At 53.0% G+C, this 20,402-nt stretch overlaps 9 protein-coding genes across 9 annotated transcripts; 4 read left to right on the top strand and 5 right to left on the bottom strand.

Moving 5' to 3' along the window:
* Positions 1-306: 306 nt before the first annotated feature.
* Positions 307-1,332, bottom strand: LMH87_000941 (uncharacterized protein; the record flags this gene model as incomplete). Its single annotated transcript, XM_056198933.1, has 3 exons — positions 307-476; positions 537-759; positions 835-1,332. The coding sequence occupies 3 exons, from the start codon at positions 1,330-1,332 to the stop codon at positions 307-309; spliced, it is 891 nt and encodes a 296-aa protein (XP_056055831.1).
* A 969-nt stretch (positions 1,333-2,301) lies between these two features.
* On the top strand, positions 2,302-3,651 carry LMH87_000940 (uncharacterized protein; the record flags this gene model as incomplete). The annotated part of the gene is made up of 1 exon (XM_056198932.1): positions 2,302-3,651. The coding sequence occupies one exon, from the start codon at positions 2,302-2,304 to the stop codon at positions 3,649-3,651; it is 1,350 nt and encodes a 449-aa protein (XP_056055830.1).
* Positions 3,652-4,078: 427 nt separating this feature from the next.
* Positions 4,079-5,016, bottom strand: LMH87_000939 (uncharacterized protein; the record flags this gene model as incomplete). The annotated part of the gene is made up of 4 exons (XM_056198931.1): positions 4,079-4,479; positions 4,544-4,610; positions 4,667-4,679; positions 4,949-5,016. 4 exons carry the CDS (start codon positions 5,014-5,016, stop codon positions 4,079-4,081), a joined length of 549 nt encoding a protein of 182 aa, XP_056055829.1.
* Positions 5,017-5,164: 148 nt separating this feature from the next.
* On the top strand, positions 5,165-5,595 carry LMH87_000938 (uncharacterized protein; the record flags this gene model as incomplete). The annotated part of the gene is made up of 2 exons (XM_056198930.1): positions 5,165-5,183; positions 5,270-5,595. 2 exons carry the CDS (start codon positions 5,165-5,167, stop codon positions 5,593-5,595), a joined length of 345 nt encoding a protein of 114 aa, XP_056055828.1.
* Positions 5,596-6,052: 457 nt separating this feature from the next.
* On the bottom strand, positions 6,053-7,036 carry LMH87_000937 (uncharacterized protein; the record flags this gene model as incomplete). The annotated part of the gene is made up of 2 exons (XM_056198929.1): positions 6,053-6,859; positions 6,923-7,036. The coding sequence occupies 2 exons, from the start codon at positions 7,034-7,036 to the stop codon at positions 6,053-6,055; spliced, it is 921 nt and encodes a 306-aa protein (XP_056055827.1).
* A 418-nt stretch (positions 7,037-7,454) lies between these two features.
* Positions 7,455-8,620, top strand: LMH87_000936 (uncharacterized protein; the record flags this gene model as incomplete). Its single annotated transcript, XM_056198927.1, has 3 exons — positions 7,455-7,457; positions 7,659-7,693; positions 7,750-8,620. 3 exons carry the CDS (start codon positions 7,455-7,457, stop codon positions 8,618-8,620), a joined length of 909 nt encoding a protein of 302 aa, XP_056055826.1.
* Positions 8,621-8,718: 98 nt separating this feature from the next.
* On the bottom strand, positions 8,719-9,008 carry LMH87_000935 (uncharacterized protein; the record flags this gene model as incomplete). The annotated part of the gene is made up of 2 exons (XM_056198926.1): positions 8,719-8,801; positions 8,867-9,008. 2 exons carry the CDS (start codon positions 9,006-9,008, stop codon positions 8,719-8,721), a joined length of 225 nt encoding a protein of 74 aa, XP_056055825.1.
* Positions 9,009-10,256: 1,248 nt separating this feature from the next.
* On the top strand, positions 10,257-13,980 carry LMH87_000934 (uncharacterized protein; the record flags this gene model as incomplete). Its single annotated transcript, XM_056198925.1, has 3 exons — positions 10,257-10,311; positions 10,427-12,539; positions 12,588-13,980. The coding sequence occupies 3 exons, from the start codon at positions 10,257-10,259 to the stop codon at positions 13,978-13,980; spliced, it is 3,561 nt and encodes a 1,186-aa protein (XP_056055824.1).
* Positions 13,981-15,795: 1,815 nt separating this feature from the next.
* LMH87_000933 (uncharacterized protein) lies at positions 15,796-19,282 on the bottom strand (the record flags this gene model as incomplete). Its single annotated transcript, XM_056198924.1, has 5 exons — positions 15,796-16,014; positions 16,061-16,812; positions 16,860-18,972; positions 19,074-19,118; positions 19,202-19,282. The coding sequence occupies 5 exons, from the start codon at positions 19,280-19,282 to the stop codon at positions 15,796-15,798; spliced, it is 3,210 nt and encodes a 1,069-aa protein (XP_056055823.1).
* Between the last annotated feature and the right edge of the window lie 1,120 nt (positions 19,283-20,402).

Raw genomic sequence — 20,402 nt, 5'->3', positions numbered from 1 at the left:
AATTGGCTGAGGTGGTCTGATTGCTCATTTCAAACGTAGACATAATTCCGTTCATACCCAGCAACAGTAGCACTTTTAGCTATTGAATTCGGTCCAGAAATAGACAAAAGTCTGTCGAAATTCATCACACAGACATTTACTATTTGAGTGTAGACACAGCTAAAACTATAGCACCCAACTAGGCTGCTCCTTCAGAAACTTCTGCCGTTGCTATTACCCAAGCAGTATCTCAGACTCTCTCCCCGGCAGCTCAGTAAATATCTGTTGAGGCTCTCAGCATTCCCTGTTCTCTGCGCCTCTCAGATATTACAGGCCATGAACACCGAGACGTAGATAGGCGGCGTCATCGTCGATACGCTTGCGCGCCTCACCTGACTGCAGCTCATTCACGTCCCACGATGCCCAGACAAATCGTCCATGGAGGAAAGATGCCTGATCAGAAGCCGCCCAAACGGCGAAGTGCCCAGGTAGCGATTCTATATCCATGCGATTAGTCAATTCTGTTTTGGTTGCGCCTGACAATCAGCTTAACTCACCATCATCATAAGGAAGAGAATCCTCAGTGAAGCCCGCTTTCCGCGCGCCAGGTGTAAAGATGGAGCCTGGATGGAACGAGACGATTTGCATATCCGACGCCGGCACCCCATAGCTCATATTCTGCAGCAACATGGTGCCCGCGGCCTTGGACGCGCTATAGTTTGGAAAGTGCGCTGCGTAGTTCATGTCGTGGACAATGAGGGTTGAGATGTTGACAAGGAACTGTTGATATGCCACCAATTAGTCACACGCACAAAACCTGACGAAATGACATTGGCGCATCGAATTCACACTCACCAGCTTTTTCCCCGCATCGCGCTTGGACTGGCTGTAGAAGCGATCAGCGAAAGCGGCGTTGGAGCCGACATTGACTTGGAAGTCGGCACGAGTCTCGCGGTGGCCGAGCTTGACGATGGGCATCGGCGTGGAGACTCGCGCAGCGCTCAGCACAAGCACATCGACCGTCGTGTTCTGCGCCTCCAGCTCGTCCCAAAAGGCGTCGATGGCATCGATGTTGGCAACGTCAAGCGCTTTAGACACAAACTTGGTCTTGGGAAAGTCGGCTGCGAGCTTCGACGCCACAGCGGACAGGGTCTCGACGGTGCGGCCTGTCAGAATGACGGTAGACGCATGGGCTTCTGCGAAGCCGCGCACGATGGCAAGACCGATGCCGCCTGAGCTGCCAGTAACGAGAATAGTGCGGCCTGCTTGAGAGAGCTCTTTGAGCGAGGGCGAGATGGACTCGTAAGAGGCTTTGTGGGTGGTCTTGACCGGGAAAGTAGTATCGACTGCCATTTCTGAAGATTTAATTTGTGACGAAAACAGTTTGTATGCAAGTAAATGTGTGGCAAAAAGTGTTTGATGTGAAATTGGCCGGGATCGTGTTGGTGGTTTGGGATCTAAGCTATCTGGTATGCATGTCCTTTATATACCAGTCTTGACACGCTCATCGCCATGATCAATCATAGATCAATTATAGTGATTCCCAATGTTCTGCCTTCAATTAACAATTTTTCACCATCTGTGCTGATTGATTCACGCACTCCTTAACTACAGCGGGAGTTGTCAGCCAGTTTCCGCTCTGCGAAGGCCGAAGGTAGGCAATATCAGCACAGCCAGTCACCAAAGTTCCGCATCGAAGTACTATATTTTCTAAGTTGACGCAGAATTATTTTCCTACTTCGTAATTGCAGTGATGGCTGAATTAGTCAGTGTTGGCCAGCTTCCGCCTGGTGGGGCAAAAGTTGCGCAATGTTCCACCACCCAGTCACCCAAGTTTCCGTCGCTGACCAGCCTTGTTTGTAAGCAAATAGCACCCACGACATTGCTCACCGTGAATGTGGTCAGCGTGATCAAACACAGTGCTCAGTCTTCTTAATCCTTTATGCTAATGCAATCTCGGCATCACCACTGTCCATTGCCAGCTAGCTGGAGCAACCTGAAGTCCCGCGCCCCAGCAGACCATAGCACCCCCAAGAACAGAAATCGCCGAGCAGATACGGGCAAGCCGGAGCCTGAATCATTCTTCCGCTGCTCGCGGCCATATCAAGCACTCCCCAGCAAAATTGCCGCAGAGAGAACACGGAGTCTGCTGATCAATCGACTTGATCTCCCACGAGCACTCATCCAATTTGCAGTCCTTCGTCAGGTCTCTGCGCCACCAGGCAGTCGTAGACCATCGAAGTCTCTGAAACTCGGCTTCTGCAAGGTGCGGCGATAAGAGACGGAAGATCCTTTTTGGGGGACGAAAGAAAAAAGAACAGCATGCACCAAAGGGAGCCTCGAAATCTCCAAAAGTTCAACGGAAAGGCTTGCTTCCCCTGCACCCGCGCAAAACGCCGCTGCGACAAGAGCTTACCCGCCTGTCGCCGGTGCGTAGACCGCGCCGTCGACTGCTGTTACCCATCCGTCCGCCCCTACACCCGCCGCCCCAAAGCTTCTGAGCATACCGCTTCCGTCGACACATCTGCGCAGAGTGGCAGGAGTATTGAACCTGGTGGTCCTGTCGCCGTGGTGCAACCCGATGAAGTAGCGGCCTGCGCCTTGGGCGAGAGCATGGCCGTTGATGCTTGCGCAAGCAAGGCTCGGGCGCAGATCCAAAGTATACCACCCATATATGATGACAGTACTTTCAATGGTTTTCTTGGAAGTAGCGATAGAGATGCAAGCTCCTCCATCGTAGATGCGACCGGGCCCGCCTCCTGTGAAGCTCTGCCACTCCCGCCGCAGTTCTGGCTCGCGCAAGTGTCCACAGATGACTTCGATGCATACGCTGCATACAGTCCTCCAGCACCCAGTCGCTTGCCTGACCCTAGCCAAGACCGCCCCGTTCGCGCCTCTGCGCACAGAGATTTCGTCAAGACCATCGGCCGCTGGGTGCACGGCTGGGCGCGCGACGGGCAGTGCCCCTTCATACACAAGGAATTGTACGCTGACACGGGCTTCCCTTCTTGCCTCCAGGACGCCTTCGCGTGCTTGGCTGCGTATGCGGTCAAGAAGGATGCCACCGAGGAGATTACGTGGCAGCTTTTCGAGCGCACCGCAAACAGTATATTCCTCCCGCCGACGTGCGCTGACGTAGCGCAACCGCTGTGCGAGTGGCTGCCCAGGATCCAAGCTGGTTTCTTGGTACTGTACATTCGTCTTTTCGACGGCGACATTCGCCAGCGCTCGCTCGCGGAGACTCACATGGAGACGCTGCTCTCTTGGCTCAAGAGGCTCACGATACAGGCTAACCTCTTCTTGCCGCGATTGACGTTTGCCTCTGACGGGCCGTCGTATACTCCTTCCGCGACGGCTGTCTCCCACTCTGCGGTCGCTCGGCAGTGGCACGACTGGATCCTCGCGGAGAGCGTACGCCGTACGTGGATTGTCGCCGTGTACACACTGTCCGTTTATCGCGCCCTTCGGGGTGACTCCGTCCAGTGCTCAGGCAGGATCGCGTTCACCATGCGCGCGGGGCTCTGGGATGCCAAGTCGGCGACTACGTGGGCTGGTATCGTCGCTGCGAGAGACGCACTATTCACGGAGCCACTGGCTCCAGATCTAATGGATAGTATCGCGGCCATTGGCGAGGTGGACGCATTTGTGCGGCCGGTAGTGAGCATCATGTAATCGAAGGGTTTCAGCCTGAAATAACTCAAGTACTTGTTGTGATCATGCAACATCCCTTACTTGCGGCTTGGAGTGCAGGGGATTGGGTCCTACCACTTGACGGAGGTCTCGACGGCACTCACTTGCCGTTGAAATCTGGCACAGCAAATTCTAGCAATAATACTTGAAGAATTTTTTATAGCACATTCCATGAATCAAGCTTCCTAGTTTTTCTACTACTAACCAGTCTATATCCAGCCGGGTGGAGGGACAGGTCATCGTGTAAGTATATCAACGTACCTACTACGAATCACATGTACGCGGAAAGATGTGCTAACTGGATCTACACTGCGGACGCGACACGAACCTCGCATTTCTAATTTTATTTTTATTTATTTATTTTTCAGTACAGGCAGTGAGCAACGCTACCCTACAACGCGCATTAATCCTACGCGCGGAAGTGTACCACGGTGTATTTCTTCGCGCCATCCACTAGCGGCAGGCAGGCTTCACCGTCAAACCGGCCAACTTCCTTGAAGCCACTCTTTTCGAGCACACGCCGACTTGCTACATTTTGGGCATGTGCGTTGGCCTGGATTTCTGTAGGGTATAGCGAGTCAGTAGTCACATTGTGCCGGTATGCATCGAGCACGGCCCGAACGCTTTCAGTTGCGAAACCCTTCCCCCAAACCTCCGGCAAAAACAGATAGCCAAGCTCGACGGCCTTGTATGGGTCATTGGGTCCGCGCACGCAGTCATCGACCTCGTCTTCGAGCTTGAAATTGGTAGGCAATAGCGTAACGACTCCTGCCATTTTCCAGTGTTTCTCGGCGATCTCTGTAGGATTGACTAATCCTTCGTTACCCCTGGCGTACAGCACACAGTATGAAACTCGGGTTTTGTTAGTCCGCACCGGTATGGGAACGATGCCCGCCATCCAGGCCTTGCTCTCCTCCAGAGTCCTGCATGGTCCACGTTGGCTGAGAATTAGTTAGGAAATGTCGAGTCACATAAGACAAAAGTCCAGCAGACAAACCTCCATCTTGTAGCTTGCTCACTGCTCCAGAGTGTGTGAAATCTCTCCAGGTCAATAGAGCCCTCTTCGTTCGTCCTGACTGATCTCAGCAGCAGACGGGTGGTAGAGATGTTATTGAGCATATTTTGCTGTTTCTGTGGTGAGACGAAACGTTTATTTTTCTCATGAGTTGACGCCCGTGTTGGATACGCATAGTCAGTGAAGCCGGTGATATCGCACCGTGGTCCGATCGAGCGGATGTTACCCCGCATGTTATGAAGCTGACAACACATGATCACTAACTCACTTTGGTGCGGTCCCCCCAGGTGCACAAGACTTGAAAGTTCCGCCGGGCAATTAGCATTTTTCATCGCTCTTTATTCGTTGTCTGCCCTCCTGTGACAGACAACCGTCGCACCGTTGGGAAAATCTAGGGTAGGCCCATTCGCGACTCCGCAAGCAGGATGTGCACCTATGCGTACTTTGCAAAGACTGGCGATCGCAAGAACAAAAGTCAGTATGAAATGGCAAGCGCTTTGTATGAACCCCGTGCTATCGATCACGATGACTCTTGGCACCCAGATTACACTCAGAGACTGATGGACCTTGTCGGCGTGTGTCCAGACGACAGAATTTTATCGCTGGGATGCGGCACCGGGCTTGAGGTTTTCTACGCGGCCCCTAAACTGGCACGCAATGGTACAATCATTGGCATTGATGCCAGCAAAGCTATGCTCGATGTTGCGCGGCGCAAGTTGGATGAGGACCCAGCTTTGAAGCCGCACGTTCAACTCTTACAGCACGACATGTCGGATTTGGAGACTTGCTCAGCACTGGGAAAACAGTCCTTTGATCTGATTTTATGCTCCAATGCTTTCGTTCTGCTGGATAAAGGGGAAGAGATAGTTGCCAAATGGCAGATTACCTCAAGCCCAATGGAAGGATGGTGATCGACATACCAAGCGAACAAAGTATCCCAGAGGGGACCATTATGGAAAAAGTCTGCAAGCAATTAGGCGTTCAATATGCATCCGATCGCTCATGGATATGCTCGATAACTTCTTTCCGTGCGGTTCTGAGATCGCAGGGCTTAGACGTCGAATTTGCAACCATAATCGAAAAGCGCCCCGGCCAAGACATCAAATACCTTGAGAAAACGCAGCTCGAGAACCAGTTCGAAAAAGTCGTGCAGGCAGCAGCCATGAGCAATATAGTTGGAGCTGATTTTTATGAGAATGCTAAACCGCTCTTCATTGAAGAATGGAACAGGTTAGCGGTGGACGGCAGAGTCAAAGTGTGCGAAAGTCTATACGTGTACATTGCTGAGAAAAGGGCATGATGCAAGAAATAAATGCTATGATGGATAGAGACATGTTTATAACTATTCAAGCGGCACCATTCAGATACCTAAATCTTTGACGTCTTTGCGCGCGCAAATCTGGGTTTGACTGGAATCTTGGGATGGTCTCCCTCTAGATCCAAACCTGTTATCTTTTCCAATTCATCTACGGCTTCAAAGGCCCTACCAAGATTCACCTTGAGGGTTTGAAAACCTTCTTTCTTGGCAGCCTTCAGATTCTCGCCGATGTCATCCAGAAAGAGGATCTCCGTCGCCTGAACGCCAGATTCCCATCCTAAGTTGCGATTTCGTGGCGAATTAGCTTTAGCTTTGGCGAATTCGTCGAGCTTCCGCGTAGCGAGTTGGTACATCTTGGGCTCCGGCTTGCGATACCCAACGTGCGCAGACGAGACGAAAACATCAAAGAGCCCTTTCAGAGGACCGGAGAAGTAGTCGGCCTGGTGGAGCTTGTGGCCTGGCGGAAAGATGACGGTGTTGCTGAGAGCAGCGATTATGTACTTGTTTTTCGCCTTGAGTGCTTGCAGGGCGGGAAACATCCAGGGATCATGTTTCGTTGACGAAGACATCATTTCGTTAAAGAGCCATTCGCCATCGAGCTTAGGCAGCGGGGGAATGACATCCTCAAGTTTAGGGTTCTTTGCCTTTTCCCGCTTGTAGAAGTCTTCCCACAATGACTGTATGTGCAAATCGCGATTAAACCCTTGGAAAAAGTCCGCATCCATGGCAATGTCACCCCGTTCGAGACGGTGCCAGAACCCATTGGGGGCTGATTTGGAGATTGAGTAATTGATCCATCCCGGAGGAATGTTGAGGCTCAATTCATGGTCCAAGATTGCTTGAAAAGGCGAAACAACCTAGAGCAAACCATTAGAGGCCGCACTGCGAGTGTTGAATAATTGAGTTGGAAAGTGGCTCACACAAACGCCGCCAATGTCAAACAGAATGACCTTCGGCTGCTTTGGACCATACAGCTCGCCGTCGATTGCCTCAATAATAAGGTCTGCAGGTGGTTCGTCGCCAAATCCATCCATTGTGACGAGAATTTTCGTCGAAGCGCGCTGTACTTGAACCAAGTCCTTTTCTCAAGGTGTAGTTGTATTGAACCGACTTGAACTGACAAGACTATGTCAGACCTGCCCCAGAACGCTTCTTGCCTCGGCAGCCCCATACCTGCCGAGTTCATCGGTCCGGCCTTGCGGCCACACGGAACTCCGGAGATCCACATCGAAATTTACATAATCACAGCCCACGTGATCCGCGCTGGAAACTTTGGGCAGGGAGGTGCTGCTCGTCACCCACCATGGTTTCGGGTGGTGGGCCGCACAATTGAGCATTCGCTTAGGGCTTGAATTTATCCCCCACCAAAATTTTGCTGGTCGCATTTCCTATCACGAACTCCCATCAACAAGTACCAGTTTCAGTCCATTGTTGGCCACCAATACCGTCAAGATGGTAAGTTAAGGCCTATCTCCTGGGTTCTCAACCTTGTGTTGTGAACCTACGGTTTCAATCTATTGTATCTATCATGGCCGCCCGGCAGAAACGCCATTGGCCATGTGTTTGCTCGAGATGAAGAGTCACCGCAAGTTGCTTCGGAAGGAGGACGAGCATATCTGAAGCGCAAATTGCTGACTCGGGGGTCATGGATATTAGGTCTACAAAATGATCAAGAGCAACGCTTACTACAGGTTAGTTCTTCAATCGCAGCGCAGATTGTGTGATGATGTTGCTAACGTTTTCACAGCCGCTACCAAACCAAGTTCAAGCGCCGTCGTCAAGGCAAGACCGACTACTACGCCCGTAAGCGCCTCATCACCCAGGCCAAGAACAAGTACAATGCTCCCAAGTACCGTCTGGTCGTCCGCTTCACCAACAAGGACATCATCATGCAGCTGGTGACCTCTGAGATCTCTGGCGACAAGGTCTTCTGCGCCGCCTACGCCCACGAGCTCAAGGCCTACGGCATCGAGCACGGCCTTACCAACTGGGCCGCTGCTTACGCCACCGGTCTCCTGATTGCCCGCCGTGCCCTCAAGAAGCTCGGCCTCGACGAGGACTTCGTCGGTGTCGAGGAGGCTGACGGTGAGTTCACCCTCACCGAGGCCGCCGAGACCGACGATGGTGAGCGCCGCCCCTTCAAGGCCTTCCTCGATGTTGGTCTTGCCCGCACCTCCACTGGTGCCCGTGTCTTCGGTGCCCTCAAGGGTGCCTCCGACGGTGGTATCCTCGTCCCCCACTCCGAGAAGCGTTTCCCCGGTTACGACATGGAGACCAAGGAGCTCGACGCCGACACCCTCCGCAACTACATCTACGGTGGCCACGTCGCCGAGTACATGGAGACCCTCGCCGATGACGATGAGGAGCGCTACCGCGGCCAGTTCGTCAAGTACATTGAGGACGATGTTGAGGCTGAGTCCCTTGAGGAGATGTACCAGGATGCCCATAAGGCTATCCGTGAGGACCCCTTCAAGAAGGTTGAGGGTGCTGGTCCCAAGAAGTCCAAGGAGGAGTGGAAGGCCATTTCTCTCAAGTACAAGAACAAGCGCCTGACCAAGGCCGAGAAGGAGGCCAACGTGCAAAAGAAGATTGCTCAGCTCCTTCAGGAACAGGAGTAAAAAGTTGCCATAGATATGACTTTCTGGTAATGGTTGGTTTTGGAGTTTTCAGGAGGGCAGTGATGAATAAAAAATACCACGAGGCTTTTCCATGATTTTCAAAAAGAATTACCTTTCAATGTTCTGACGTATCGGTCTGATGTGATGCAATCGTTTTGTATGACTGGTTTCGCACTGGCGCCTTCAGACACGGAGTCAGATCGCTTCAACCGTTGGCGCGGATGCCACGGAAGTCGTCGAGCTTACCTATTGCGGTGAAACGGCCAAGTAGTTGCTGGTGGTCGCTTGACTGTAGCAGAATGCCTGCAACCCACTGTAAAAGGTATTTTGCCGCCTCCGCATCTTGACCCCCGAAATCCAAGGCGAGCGGGGAATCAAAAGGCAACATTTAATGCTGGAGTGTGTCAATCAACCCGCGGGCGAGTGTAGGAATGAGGGGTCCAACATTGATGAGGCTTGCTGGGATCCCCTAGATTGGCCTTCTTCAGCGGGCCGACTCGTTGGGTGTGTGGCCACTGGCCGCCTCGCAGTCTGCCTGAGTTGCTGGGGTTGAAGGCTACGGCAGGTCTAGAACTTGGTGGCTGCGTTGCGTGGTTTTTATTAGCCTACACAAGGATAGCATCACCTGGGCCATCAAATTGTATTATTAAACTAACGAAGGGAAGAGCGCAGTGGTGATTTGATTAGAAATTCCGAGTCGAGGCATGCCTAGAATAAGTCTCACGCGCCGCTGACGGGAACAGCACCTTGCAGGAGGGCAGCCGCATTGAAAACGACGAGTAAAAATGTGTATTCGATACCAAAAATGGGCGAAGACAAAGTATTGCATATGTACTGGTAGTAGCGACGCAAATGGACTCACTCGGGGTCAGTGGGCACTTGCTGAGCATCTGCAGAAGTACTCGCGCTGCAGCGGGCAAGTCGCCGGCCTCACATGTAACTACCAGTTTGGTTCATTTACCTATTAGGTATTACCATTTTATTACAGTGCCTCCAGGTAATTCCGAGCGCTAATGTATGGCGGTTTGGTGGCAGTTCGCTCGGAATTACCTTTAACCCACTGTAACCTGGCCAGTGGCAAACGCTGGGAACGCCGGACGTGGGCTTCCTGAAGTGGCCTAGCAGACCCAATAGCCAGGCGCTCATTACCACCCATGCCCCCCCAAGCCCGCCAAAAGTTGGCTGCACAGGCAGGCTCTACAGCGCACATCCCCCAGCTTTGCCACTGGTAAACCTTGCTCCCCACGATTGGCTTTTCGCCGCGGCGCACCACACCACCTACTGGCTCGGCCACCTGTGCCAATCTTGCAAACTGCCTGCTCGTACGAGGCAGAAAACAACTCACTGTCAATGCCTTGGTGCTGAAATCGAGCGCGTTGTGCTACCTTACAAACCTGCGTCTTGCTCCTTTGGTACTATTGGATCGCCCGCGGTCTCAAGACGTCTACGATCGCTCGACTCGCATTCTTGAGCCAAACCCCCTCTTTCGTCATCGTCATCGCCCGCCCAGTCGCTTTTTATCCTGCTTGTTCATGGGACAATAACAACTCGAGGCGACATTACGACAGCTTGAAAGCGCTGGTTGTCGTCGTTGTGCAACTCACGGACGAGCCCTGCTTTGCGCCGCCCGGGCACCATGGAGCAGGTTCATGGCGTTGACGTCAGCTGGATGACTCCAGGGTCCTCCAAAGGCAAGTCAACAACTTCCTCTGCCCTCCGCTTAGACTCGCTACCCGTGCGACATTTGCGAGAATTCGTGACCGCGACTTAGCCCAATAACGTTGACTGCTGACATCTTACCTCTAGACAAACTCAATAAATCCTCCTCTCCGCCGAAGGCGAATGCCGCCCAGCCGCGCCAAATACCAACCTCGTCGAACGGCGCACCGTCGCATCAAAGAAAGGATTCCAAGTCTGGGACTGAGGCTAATGGCCAGCTCAGCGCATCCAACAATGGCGGTGCCAGCCTTACAAAACGACTATCGCGATCTGGCTCTGTCGACAAACAGCCCGGTCCTAACGGCACACCACCTGGACGTCGCAGCACCTGGTTTTCCAACATCTCGGCCAAATTCTCGGGTTCCTCGCCTGCCGCGAACGGACCACAGTCACCAACGGAAACGATTCCTCCTCACCATCACTTGAGTCCTCTACAACGCAGTACGTCGCACGAGGACCAAGAACCTCCATCGCCACAAGCGTCGGAGCCTCCTATCCCAAAGATCTCACCCTCAAGAAACGCTGTTCTGCAACATGGCGCCAAACCAGAAGGTAGCGGCCCTTACACACCTGCACCACCCAAGTCAGGCCAAGCTGGAATACTAAGTGTGTTCCGTCGCCTGTCATCATCCTCGTCTGTCAATGGCGCAAACCACAATCGTTTAGCGCACGGTCTCGTCGAGCGCACGGTTCTCAACAAGGACAAGAACCGAGAACGGTGTCCTATTGGTGAGCTCAAGGCAGCCAAGCTACGCCGCGTCGCATTCTGTGTTGATGTGGAAATCGCGCCGATGCCTAAGTACGCAGATGGTGAAATTGCCACACAACCAATCGACAAGACAGCAAAGAAGAAGCTCACCGAAAAGGGCGAAGGCGAGGCTTTGAAGAGCGATAGTGCCGTCATGAAAGAGGAAAACCTTGATAATGACAAGGCAGTGCCTGCGACCGGAGTCCAGACCAACGGTCATGCGAATGGCGCTGTCGAGACGCTTGACAAACTACCGAGCAATACGACTGATGAAAACGACAGTGCAGAAGCGGATGCTCCAGTGGCAGAGAAGGAAATGTCGAAGAAGAAGGAAAAGAAGAAGCGCAGTGAAGAAGAGCGCAAAGCGCGGAAAGAAAAGCGCAGAAAGCTGGCCGAAGACAATGGCACAATTCCAGTCGAGATTCACTACGATAGTGGCGATTCGTCCGATTCTACATGTTCTGGTACACTCCAGACGAGCTCTCTGCCTACAACCAATCCAGCCAGAATCTACAGAAGATGTTGCCAGCTTCGAGAGACGCCCATCTTGAAAAAGATCACAGAGCAGCTGACTGACTCGACCAACTTTTCCTTCGGAGTGGTCAGTAAGCTAGATTTAACAGGCTACTGGCTGCAGCTGGCTGACTTGGTTACGCTCGGCGACTACCTTGCGGTTGTGCCTGTGCGGGAAGTTTTACTCGAGAACATTGGCCTGACAGATGAAGGTCTCCGTGTTGTGTTGGCCGGGCTTTTGGCCGCCAAGCCGCCTCTTTTGAGTCGCAAAAAGCCAAAGCACGAACAAGAGCCCCAAGGCGGCGTAGTCGAGCGTCTAGTGTTGAAGAACAACAAACTCGGCCCAGATGGATGGAAGCACTTGTCGTTATTCATCTTTCTGTGTAAATCGATCAAGAGTCTTGACCTCGCCCACATACCCTTCCCTCGCCAAGCCATTTCCCAAGTCAGCGCCACACTGCCTAATGGCCAGCAAATCCCCCGCAGCATCGCCGATATATTCGCCACATCGCTCGGTGATAGACTTAGCGGTCCGACTTTGGAGATGATCAACATTGGCGAAACGGAACCGAGCATGGAACAACTCGGTGTAATTCTTGACGGCATGCTGAAATGCAAAGTGAAGCGTCTTGGGTTGGCGCATAACTATCTGGACGAGCAGGGCGTCAACCATGTCACTAAATACATTTCTTCGGGTATTTGTGAAGGCCTTGATCTGGCCGGCAACGACCTCCGCGGCCATGAAGAAAAGATTGCATCGGCGTTGGAAGCGAATGGCAGTCTCTGGGCGCTCAGTCTAGCGGGCTGCGAACTTGGACCCTCGTCTCTCTCCAAGATTCTACCAGTTCTCGCAAACATGCCAGACATCCGATTTGTCGATCTTTCACACAATAAGGAATTATTTCAATCGCGGCCGAGTGCCGTTGGTCCTTTGAGAAGGTAAGATTTTCAAGTCATCACCCGCTACACCATACTGATTTTTTATAGATACCTGCCTAAATGCACCGGTTTGAAACGCATTCACTTGTCTGATGTAAGCATGAATTCGGAGCAAGCTATCGCTTTGGTAGAGGTGCTTCCGGAGATTCAACAGTTGGCACACATCAACCTACTGGAAAACGAAGAGCTTGTCAAACTGGCCCATGCAAAGAGTGAAGAAGCGCAAGAGGAAGCCTGCGCTCTTTATGCCTCACTCATGGCGGCGGCCCGAGTTTCCAAGAGTATCATCGCCATTGACATCGATGTTCCCCATGACGAAGCGGGCGAAATCGTCAAGGCTATGGCGAGACAGGTTGTTGCGTACTGTCTGCGCAACATGGAGCAGATGCCTGATACGGGCATTGGCGCTGCCATGGCGGCCAGTTTGTCGGAGACTAATGGAACCGATGAGTCGAAGCCCGCTGCTTACTCTGACGTCATCATGCATCTCGTAGGCCACGACGTGATGCAAGAAAGCGACGAGGAAGACAATAGCTCGGCCCCTGATGAAGACTACGTTATTGGAGGCACTGGTGTCGTCAAAGCGCTCAAGTGCTGCCTTGAAAATCGCGGGGACGAGTCGCAACGGCAGTCTGGCGAATTTACCCGTGAAGCAGAGCCCGACGCGTCTCTTACCAGCCGCAAGCTACCGACAGGTGGCAAGGCAAAGGACATGTCGAAGCATCTACTTGCCGGCGCGCGCAAAATTCGACTGCGCTTACAGCCTGCCCTTATCAAGGCCAGGAGCAACCCAGGCGACGAGATGACGCTGAGGAAGCTCACTTTCCTCGACGAAACACTGCAAGGCATCATCAACCGATTTGAGGATGAATACCCCGATACAAGAGAATCGGCAGAGCTCAGCCAAACTGACCTGAAGCGCGGCAGAAGCGCCTCCGCCGAGTCTGCCAACGGCGTCGCCACAGCAGAAGAGCCAGCAGTCTCTGACGGCGAAGACGAAGGCGAACTCCACGCGCCACGCCTGTCTCGCAGCAACTCGACGCTATCCAAGGTCTTGGCCGAGGAGGAAGGACGCGTGCACCGCGCCGGTCACCGCTTCCGCGTGGGCATGGTGTCGCAGATGCAGATGCGGGGCCTGGTAGCCTCTATTGACGACATTGGCGCCGACCCGCGCCACGTGCGCATGCTGACGGAGCTGGCCGAGGACGTGGGCGGTGACTTTTGGCAAGAAGTCCAGGCCAAGGGCGTGATTCAGGCCTACAAGGACAACCGCGAGACGCTCCTGACGACGATGAAGGCGAGCGACCCGGACGGTGCGCAGTGGGAGCGCTTCGTCGAGTCGCAGAAGAAGGCCCTCGCCAACCGCACCGTGCCCACTGAGCAGGAGAAGACACTTCGCGAAGCGGCGCGGGTTGGTGATGAGAACGCGATCGCCGACTGAGTATGGCGGACTGGTTTCTGCTCTCTCGCGGTGGGTGGTCCATTGTACTGAAACACTATTGTATTGCACCGTTATTTCCACCGTTTCTCTTTTTCTTTTTCTTTTTCGAGCCAGCAAGCACAAACGTACTATCTATATCATTCTTACGACCATTCCTTTACACAGTTTCTGCCCGGCGCCATGAACGGGAGAAGATACTCACAGGGTTTTGGGACGCGGGAGGCTACACGTTTATGCTGCGCATTCTCTGTCTCAAGTCCCGATGGCACACAAATGAGAACAACTCTACCCAAGCCTGTTTTGTTTTTTCTAGGTATCAAACTAAACAAATACAACATAATTTGCAGCTTTCTTCCACTATTCCAGTTCGTATTCGCATCCTCGCATGGGCTTTTCCAGCTCGTTCCGCCAAGTAGAAACAACACGCCAGCAGAATAGATTGGAAAAGGCGTACAAAAAAAGCCCAAATCCTGACGGAGCGAGAGCAAAAACACGCGTCTTCGACCTGATCTGAAAGGGAAAAAAAAAAGGAGCTCCCGACCCGTGCCGAGCCCAGGTGAACAACCGCAAAAGTCAGGCCATCCATTCAGGCCCTCCCTCCACGCGTGGCTTGCGTCCGCCTCGCGAGCGCACCACTTTGTGCCGCCTCCCCCCCGCATCTCACGCCACCTCGCTCGACCATGGGCGGAGGGTCATATGTATCTGCGTCAGACCCTCTCCGTCCTGGGCTGCACAAGGTACCATTCGTAGGATTCGTTGGGATGACGGCAGCAAGATCGGCAGGTGCTCGAATCATCTATGAAAAACGACGGTTTCCCTGATTTTCCTTTTGTTGCCTTTAGTTTTGTCACGTTCCTTCTTACTTTTCTGTCTTACATGCATCTACCAGATCTTACTAGATCGACAAGACAAACATCGACTCTCCGAGTATCCCTGCCAATATAAGCCAGCCAGCCAGCATCACGCCACACGAGCCGAGTCTTACTTACAGCCTCTGACTTGTTTCCCTCCTGAATACACGCGACAGCGCAGAAAACCGCGACTCGCCGATTACACTTCTTCTCTTGTGAATCAAACCACGAATATACATACCACAATATACACGCACACACAAAATGTCGCCGACATACACAATGTCTGCGCACTTCTGCAGACAAGTATACTCGTCCTGGCGCGAAACTCATCGCGGCACTGGCAGCAGTACCACCGGCACCGCACCTGAGCTGGTGGCCCTCACGACCGTCAAGAGTAATTCGGCCGCCCCGTCGCTCACGTCGCCGCGCTCAAGCTTCAGCTCCATCAGCAGCGAGTCATCAGGCTGGAATCGGCCCTCGTCATCGTCATCATCCAGCGATCGGTAGCTGGCCCAAGTCAGCGGGCGCCGTTGCCGCACTGGCTACTCAGCCTTGTCCACGACTGTTTCTACTTGAGATTCTTATGCGGGGAGGAATACACCAATAGCGTTCGCTTTCTTTTTTTGTTGACTTCTTCTCTTGCAATTCCTTGCACGTCTGCAGTTTTGGCTGCAGGAATCATTGTTCAATGCTTATAAGATTCACCTTTGCTTAATTCATCTTTGCCAAGGAAAAATAAACTAGCTGTGCACAAGCAGCTCCTTGTCGTCCTGAACTCTATGCGTATATTGCCATCATGTTCCCGGACTCGCTCTCTCGCTCCACATGCCGCTTCAATTCGTTGAAAATTTCGTCATCTTTATGCTTCCCTTTTCTGTATGTATTTCTCATGTTGAAATTCGAATTGCTTTATGTCAAATGCAGATGCCATGTTAAATAAAATAAAATCAAAACCAGTCTCTTAAAGCGAAGAGGCTGCAATCGTGCCCATGGATGGTGGCAGAGAGTGCATTCGGTCGTCGTCGTTGCTGTCGCTGGGCGAATCTTGGGCCAAGCTTCCCTGGATGCGTCGCTTGGCGTCCTTCTTCTGCTCTTCGGTGATGTTCTCGTCGCTAAGAGGCATGTCGGGCGCCCACTGAGGTTCCTCGGGCGAATGGCCAACGGACATACCCACGCGAATCTGTCACTTGTTAACTTCGTTCCACCACATGTATCAACAGTCTTACCAAAGTCTCCAATGCACCGCTGGAATTCTCCGTCAAATCGGAGTCGAAACGCATCTTGCCAGGCTCAAACAGTAGTAGGATAGTACTGCCGCCAAACTTGAAGTAGCCCAGCTCCTCGGCACGATGAACCTTTTCACCAGCTTTGCGTGTAATGATCGTGCTGCCGACCATCATGGCACCAACACAGATGACCATGACGCGACCATGCACCTCACTGTCAATGGGAACCACCACACGGACGTTCTCACCATAGACATCGAGCGCTGAACGAATGGCCATAGGATTGACCGTGTAGTATTCACCAGCGATCGTCTTGGGTTCACCCATGATACCGTCAACAGGAATATGGAAACGGTGGTAGTCCTGTGGAGCGAGACGGAAGATACCCAATGCACCATTTTCGAATCGGGCGACGTCATCTGGGTATGCATCCCCCAGTAGCCTCTTCATGCTGAACTCGCGACCCTTGACCCAGACCTTAGTAGCTTGCGTAATCTGGTTGAATACCACGCTGCGGCAATCTGCTGGCGAAACAATAATGGCTGGATTGTTGGGTGCCGAGCAGGGACGCGCACCAGGCTTGAGGGCACGGTAGAAGAATTCGTTAAAGTTTTGGAACTGGTCAAGTGGCAAGAGAACCTCGTCTATGTTCAGACGATGGAAATGAATGAATTTTTCAATTTCATCCTTGGACGCCGGGTCATCAAACTTCTTGCCCTGCTTGTTGCTCAAGTTCTTCAACATTTTTCGAACTGCTTGCTGTCAGTTAGAGTCGCTTTATCGTAGCCGAGCCACTTACTCTGCTTGTGCTCCATCTCGCGCGACTTCAGTCCTTTGTAAAGCATTCGAATTCCCAGTCGAACGTAGACGCTCATCTTCTCCTCATTGATCTGACCAGTCATACGGTCCTGGACAAGAATGTTGGCCGAGTTGGCGCCAAGTTTGTACCCTCCATAGGAGAGCTTGGTAATGACCTTGGAGTACCACTTGCGCTGTGCTTGGCTGGCTGTCACAAACCCACCCATGAGAACAGTCTTCACCTGTCGCCAGTCCTGGCTTGCGCAGGTTGCAATATGAGTGATAATGTCGGTGTCCTTGCGCTTGTTGAGGCGGGGCTGGTGACAGATGGGACATTCCCGGATCTCTACAACGTGCTCGTCGCCAGAGTCCTCCCTTTCGATGAACTCAGGACCACCCTCCTCGCTGGGTGTTGAGGAGCCCGAGGCAGGGCTACTCTGTTCGGCGTTGCTGCCGACAGCGAGGTTCTTCACGTCAGAGGTGACGCTCTTGATTTTGTCAGCCACGCCGCTGTGTTTGGACTTGGCCTCCAATTGATCCTCAAGGCAAATGACAGCTTCGTCGAAGGTAAGATCCCAGCTGTCTTCATCATCGGCAGCTTTGTGAGGGAAGCGCTGGAAGAAGCTGTCGATGGTGGAGTCTTTCAGTGTCGAACCCAGTGTATCAAGCATCGTGGTAAGTTCGATGCGGCTAATACGGCCGCTCTCGTCTGTGTCGTACTGTCGAAGCATAGCACGCCAGAACTGCTGGCGAAGAGCAGGATATGGTACATACTTCGCCCTGAGGTATATGACTGGGTTGTGCTTGGACTCCCATTTTTCGATATTCTTCAAGTTCAGCGGCACGGAAAATTCGTGGAACTCAGGGTCGTCGTCGTCTACATTCCCCTCGGACTCCGTGAGCGATGTAGATTGCAGATCCGGGGTGGCTAGTAGACTCGGGTTGCTCGTGGCCTGGCTGGCCTCCAGCGACGGTGCCTGAGATGTGGCGCTGGTGACGGAGGCTGTCTTGTTTGACTTTTTGTTGAGGCTTTGAGACGAAGACGTGCGGGAGAGTCCCATTCTCTGGAGACGGGACTTGTGTGGCAGAGGAGCAGCCCCTCGGTGTTCATGAGGCTCGCGGACCTCGTACAATCCAGTCGCAGGGTCAGCTTGTGGTGCTTTCTTGAACAGTTCTTGTACTGGAAGCGTGCAAGACGCAATAAAGTCGTTGCCAGAGTACTTGTCGTGGTCAATGACCGTAAACGAGAAGCTGTACGACTTTTCGTGGCCAAGTAGCTGGAAAAGCATTTTCTCGTTGAATACTGGGTTGAGATTATGGCGAACGCGGCGGGTTCTGTACGTCTTTCGGCCCAGTGAGGCGACCACGAAGGGATCCATGTCGAAGCTGGTACGAGTGAGGTTGTGCTCGGGGGGCAGATCCGTGATTTTGCAAATTTCTAGGTAAATGATGCCGACAACATCGCTGTCGCCGTTGGTGAAGGCGTATGCGCCGCGTCGATTCTTGCGCTTGAGTCCTCGAATTCGGAGTCGGCGGCGGCGTTTCTCGGCAGTTTCGGGCTTGGAAGCATCCTCACCCTCACCTCCACCCTCGCCCTCGCCCTCACCCTCGTCGTTGCTGTCTTCTTCAAAATCAGAAACTTCCTCATCATCATCCTCTACAAATTCAGCCAGAGGATCGGCCTGCGGGGTAGTCGATGCGGCAGGCGTCACACCCGCACTGCCGGAAGCATCTGGAACAGAGCGCAGGAGGGCCTGGAGTCTATCCATGGTCTGCTGGTGCGGCGAAGCGGGGTTGGCGATGTCCAAAAGATTGAACTGCAGCATGACCTCACCAGACACAATGCTGGTCTTCTTGCCGGGTCGCTTGCTGCGGAGAGGGTACCATTTAGGCTCCTGGGCATTCTTTTCGTTTTGGAATATTTCTTCGAGAGCAAGGTCAAATTCGCCGAGGTAATCTTTTCCGAATCGATCTTTATCCCAGCAAATGACATCGAGGACGAGACTGTTTATGCCGTTGATTGGCAGCTGCTCGATAATGTTCCACTCTGGGTTCAACGTTTTGGGGACCGCGTGCGTGACGGCGCGGGCATCGCCTAGTCTGAGGACGAGATACTGTAACAATAGCCCAGGTATTAGCGACGCATCATGGAAAGGGGAGTTTTACCAAAAGCTTCTAGAGATATTTGTTTAGTCACTGGCAGCCTCAAACTCACCGGGTCTGATGTGCCATTGCGATCCTTGGCGGCCAGATTTCTAGCCTGGAAGAAACGGGTCAGCGTAGCGCGGAATTGGATAGGCAGGAAAGGTGCGTCAGGCGCCAGTATGCCCGCTACGATCTAACCTTCATGATGACGATGTTGAGGGCCAGTCCGGTGGTAGCCTCGCTGGCCGAGCTGCCATTGTCGCTCTTGAAACGGCCCATGGCTGCGGGGAGCTCAAGCAGAGCTTGCTGGTGAACGGTGGGATAGTGGCTTTGTAGGAGCAGCTATGTCATGCACGGCGGTAATATAAGGGAACTTGAAGATGTGATCAGGATGCCTGGAGGCGCATGGCCGGAGTACGTAGAAAATGACAGCAAAGAGGCGTTGAGTGATTTGCGAGGATCAAGTGCGATATTAGAGCTCGTTCAGCTACGGACGGGAGTCGGTGACGACACATGCCACTATGCCGTACAGTGTCGAGAAGACAACTCGCACTGTGCATAGCAGGATCTACCACCCTATCACAGGCAACAACGGGCGTGGCGGGGTTTCTCCAGTGGTAATGCGGCGCTGGGCAGAGGTGATGTAGTGCCCTGTCTCCACTGGTTCAGATGGCTGCACAGTACGAATACCGAAAGGACCCCTCACCATCGAAGCCCAGTCTGCACAGGACGTCGGACAGAGCGGCATTGCAAGTTGAAAACGGAGATGGCGGAGATTTACGGAGAGTACGAGATGACGTTCTACAGCTTCAAGGCGCAGTCACTGGATCTTTGGAGGCAGTGAATAAATAAATAGGCGCAAGACCCGTCAGAGTGGGATCAACAAGGCAGCTGTAAAGACCGTTGGCAACGAGGCACAGCCAAGAGGCACTGCCAAGGCGCTGCGAGGCAGGGCAAATGGGCTGTGGCAAAATGCTCAGTTGCACGTTGGATCTGCGTTGCAGCGCAGCGCATTACTGATACAACGCCGTACCACTGCAGATGCCCACAGTGACAGCTGGCGCACAAGCCTCATTGTCTCGCCAAAGAGGCATGTCCATTCCTTCGCCCGCAGCGCGATGCAGCAATCAGATTTTATCGCGCACCTCCAGGCACCTCTTGCGTTGGATTGGATGCACGCCAAGATTGCAACACATTCATCGCCGGGTTGTTCGGCATCACAGTGCGAGAGAGAGAAACAGCTTTGGCGGCCGCTGGCCGCGTGGCTGCCGAGTCTGCCAATCTGCCCAACGAACGCAGATTGAGTGAGGGGTTGCTCGGCGAGGCTCTAGCCTCTACTTAGGCAGGTAACTCGATGCGAACGCAATAAGTGACGCGATCAGCAGTAGCTCGAGGCTAA

Source organism: Akanthomyces muscarius, chromosome 6 (genome assembly GCF_028009165.1).
Source record: "Akanthomyces muscarius strain Ve6 chromosome 6, whole genome shotgun sequence".
Taxonomy (NCBI): Eukaryota; Fungi; Ascomycota; class Sordariomycetes; order Hypocreales; family Cordycipitaceae; genus Akanthomyces; species Akanthomyces muscarius.
The sequence above is the reverse complement of the archived record's forward strand: the minus strand, read 5'-3'. Positions and strand labels throughout refer to the sequence as shown.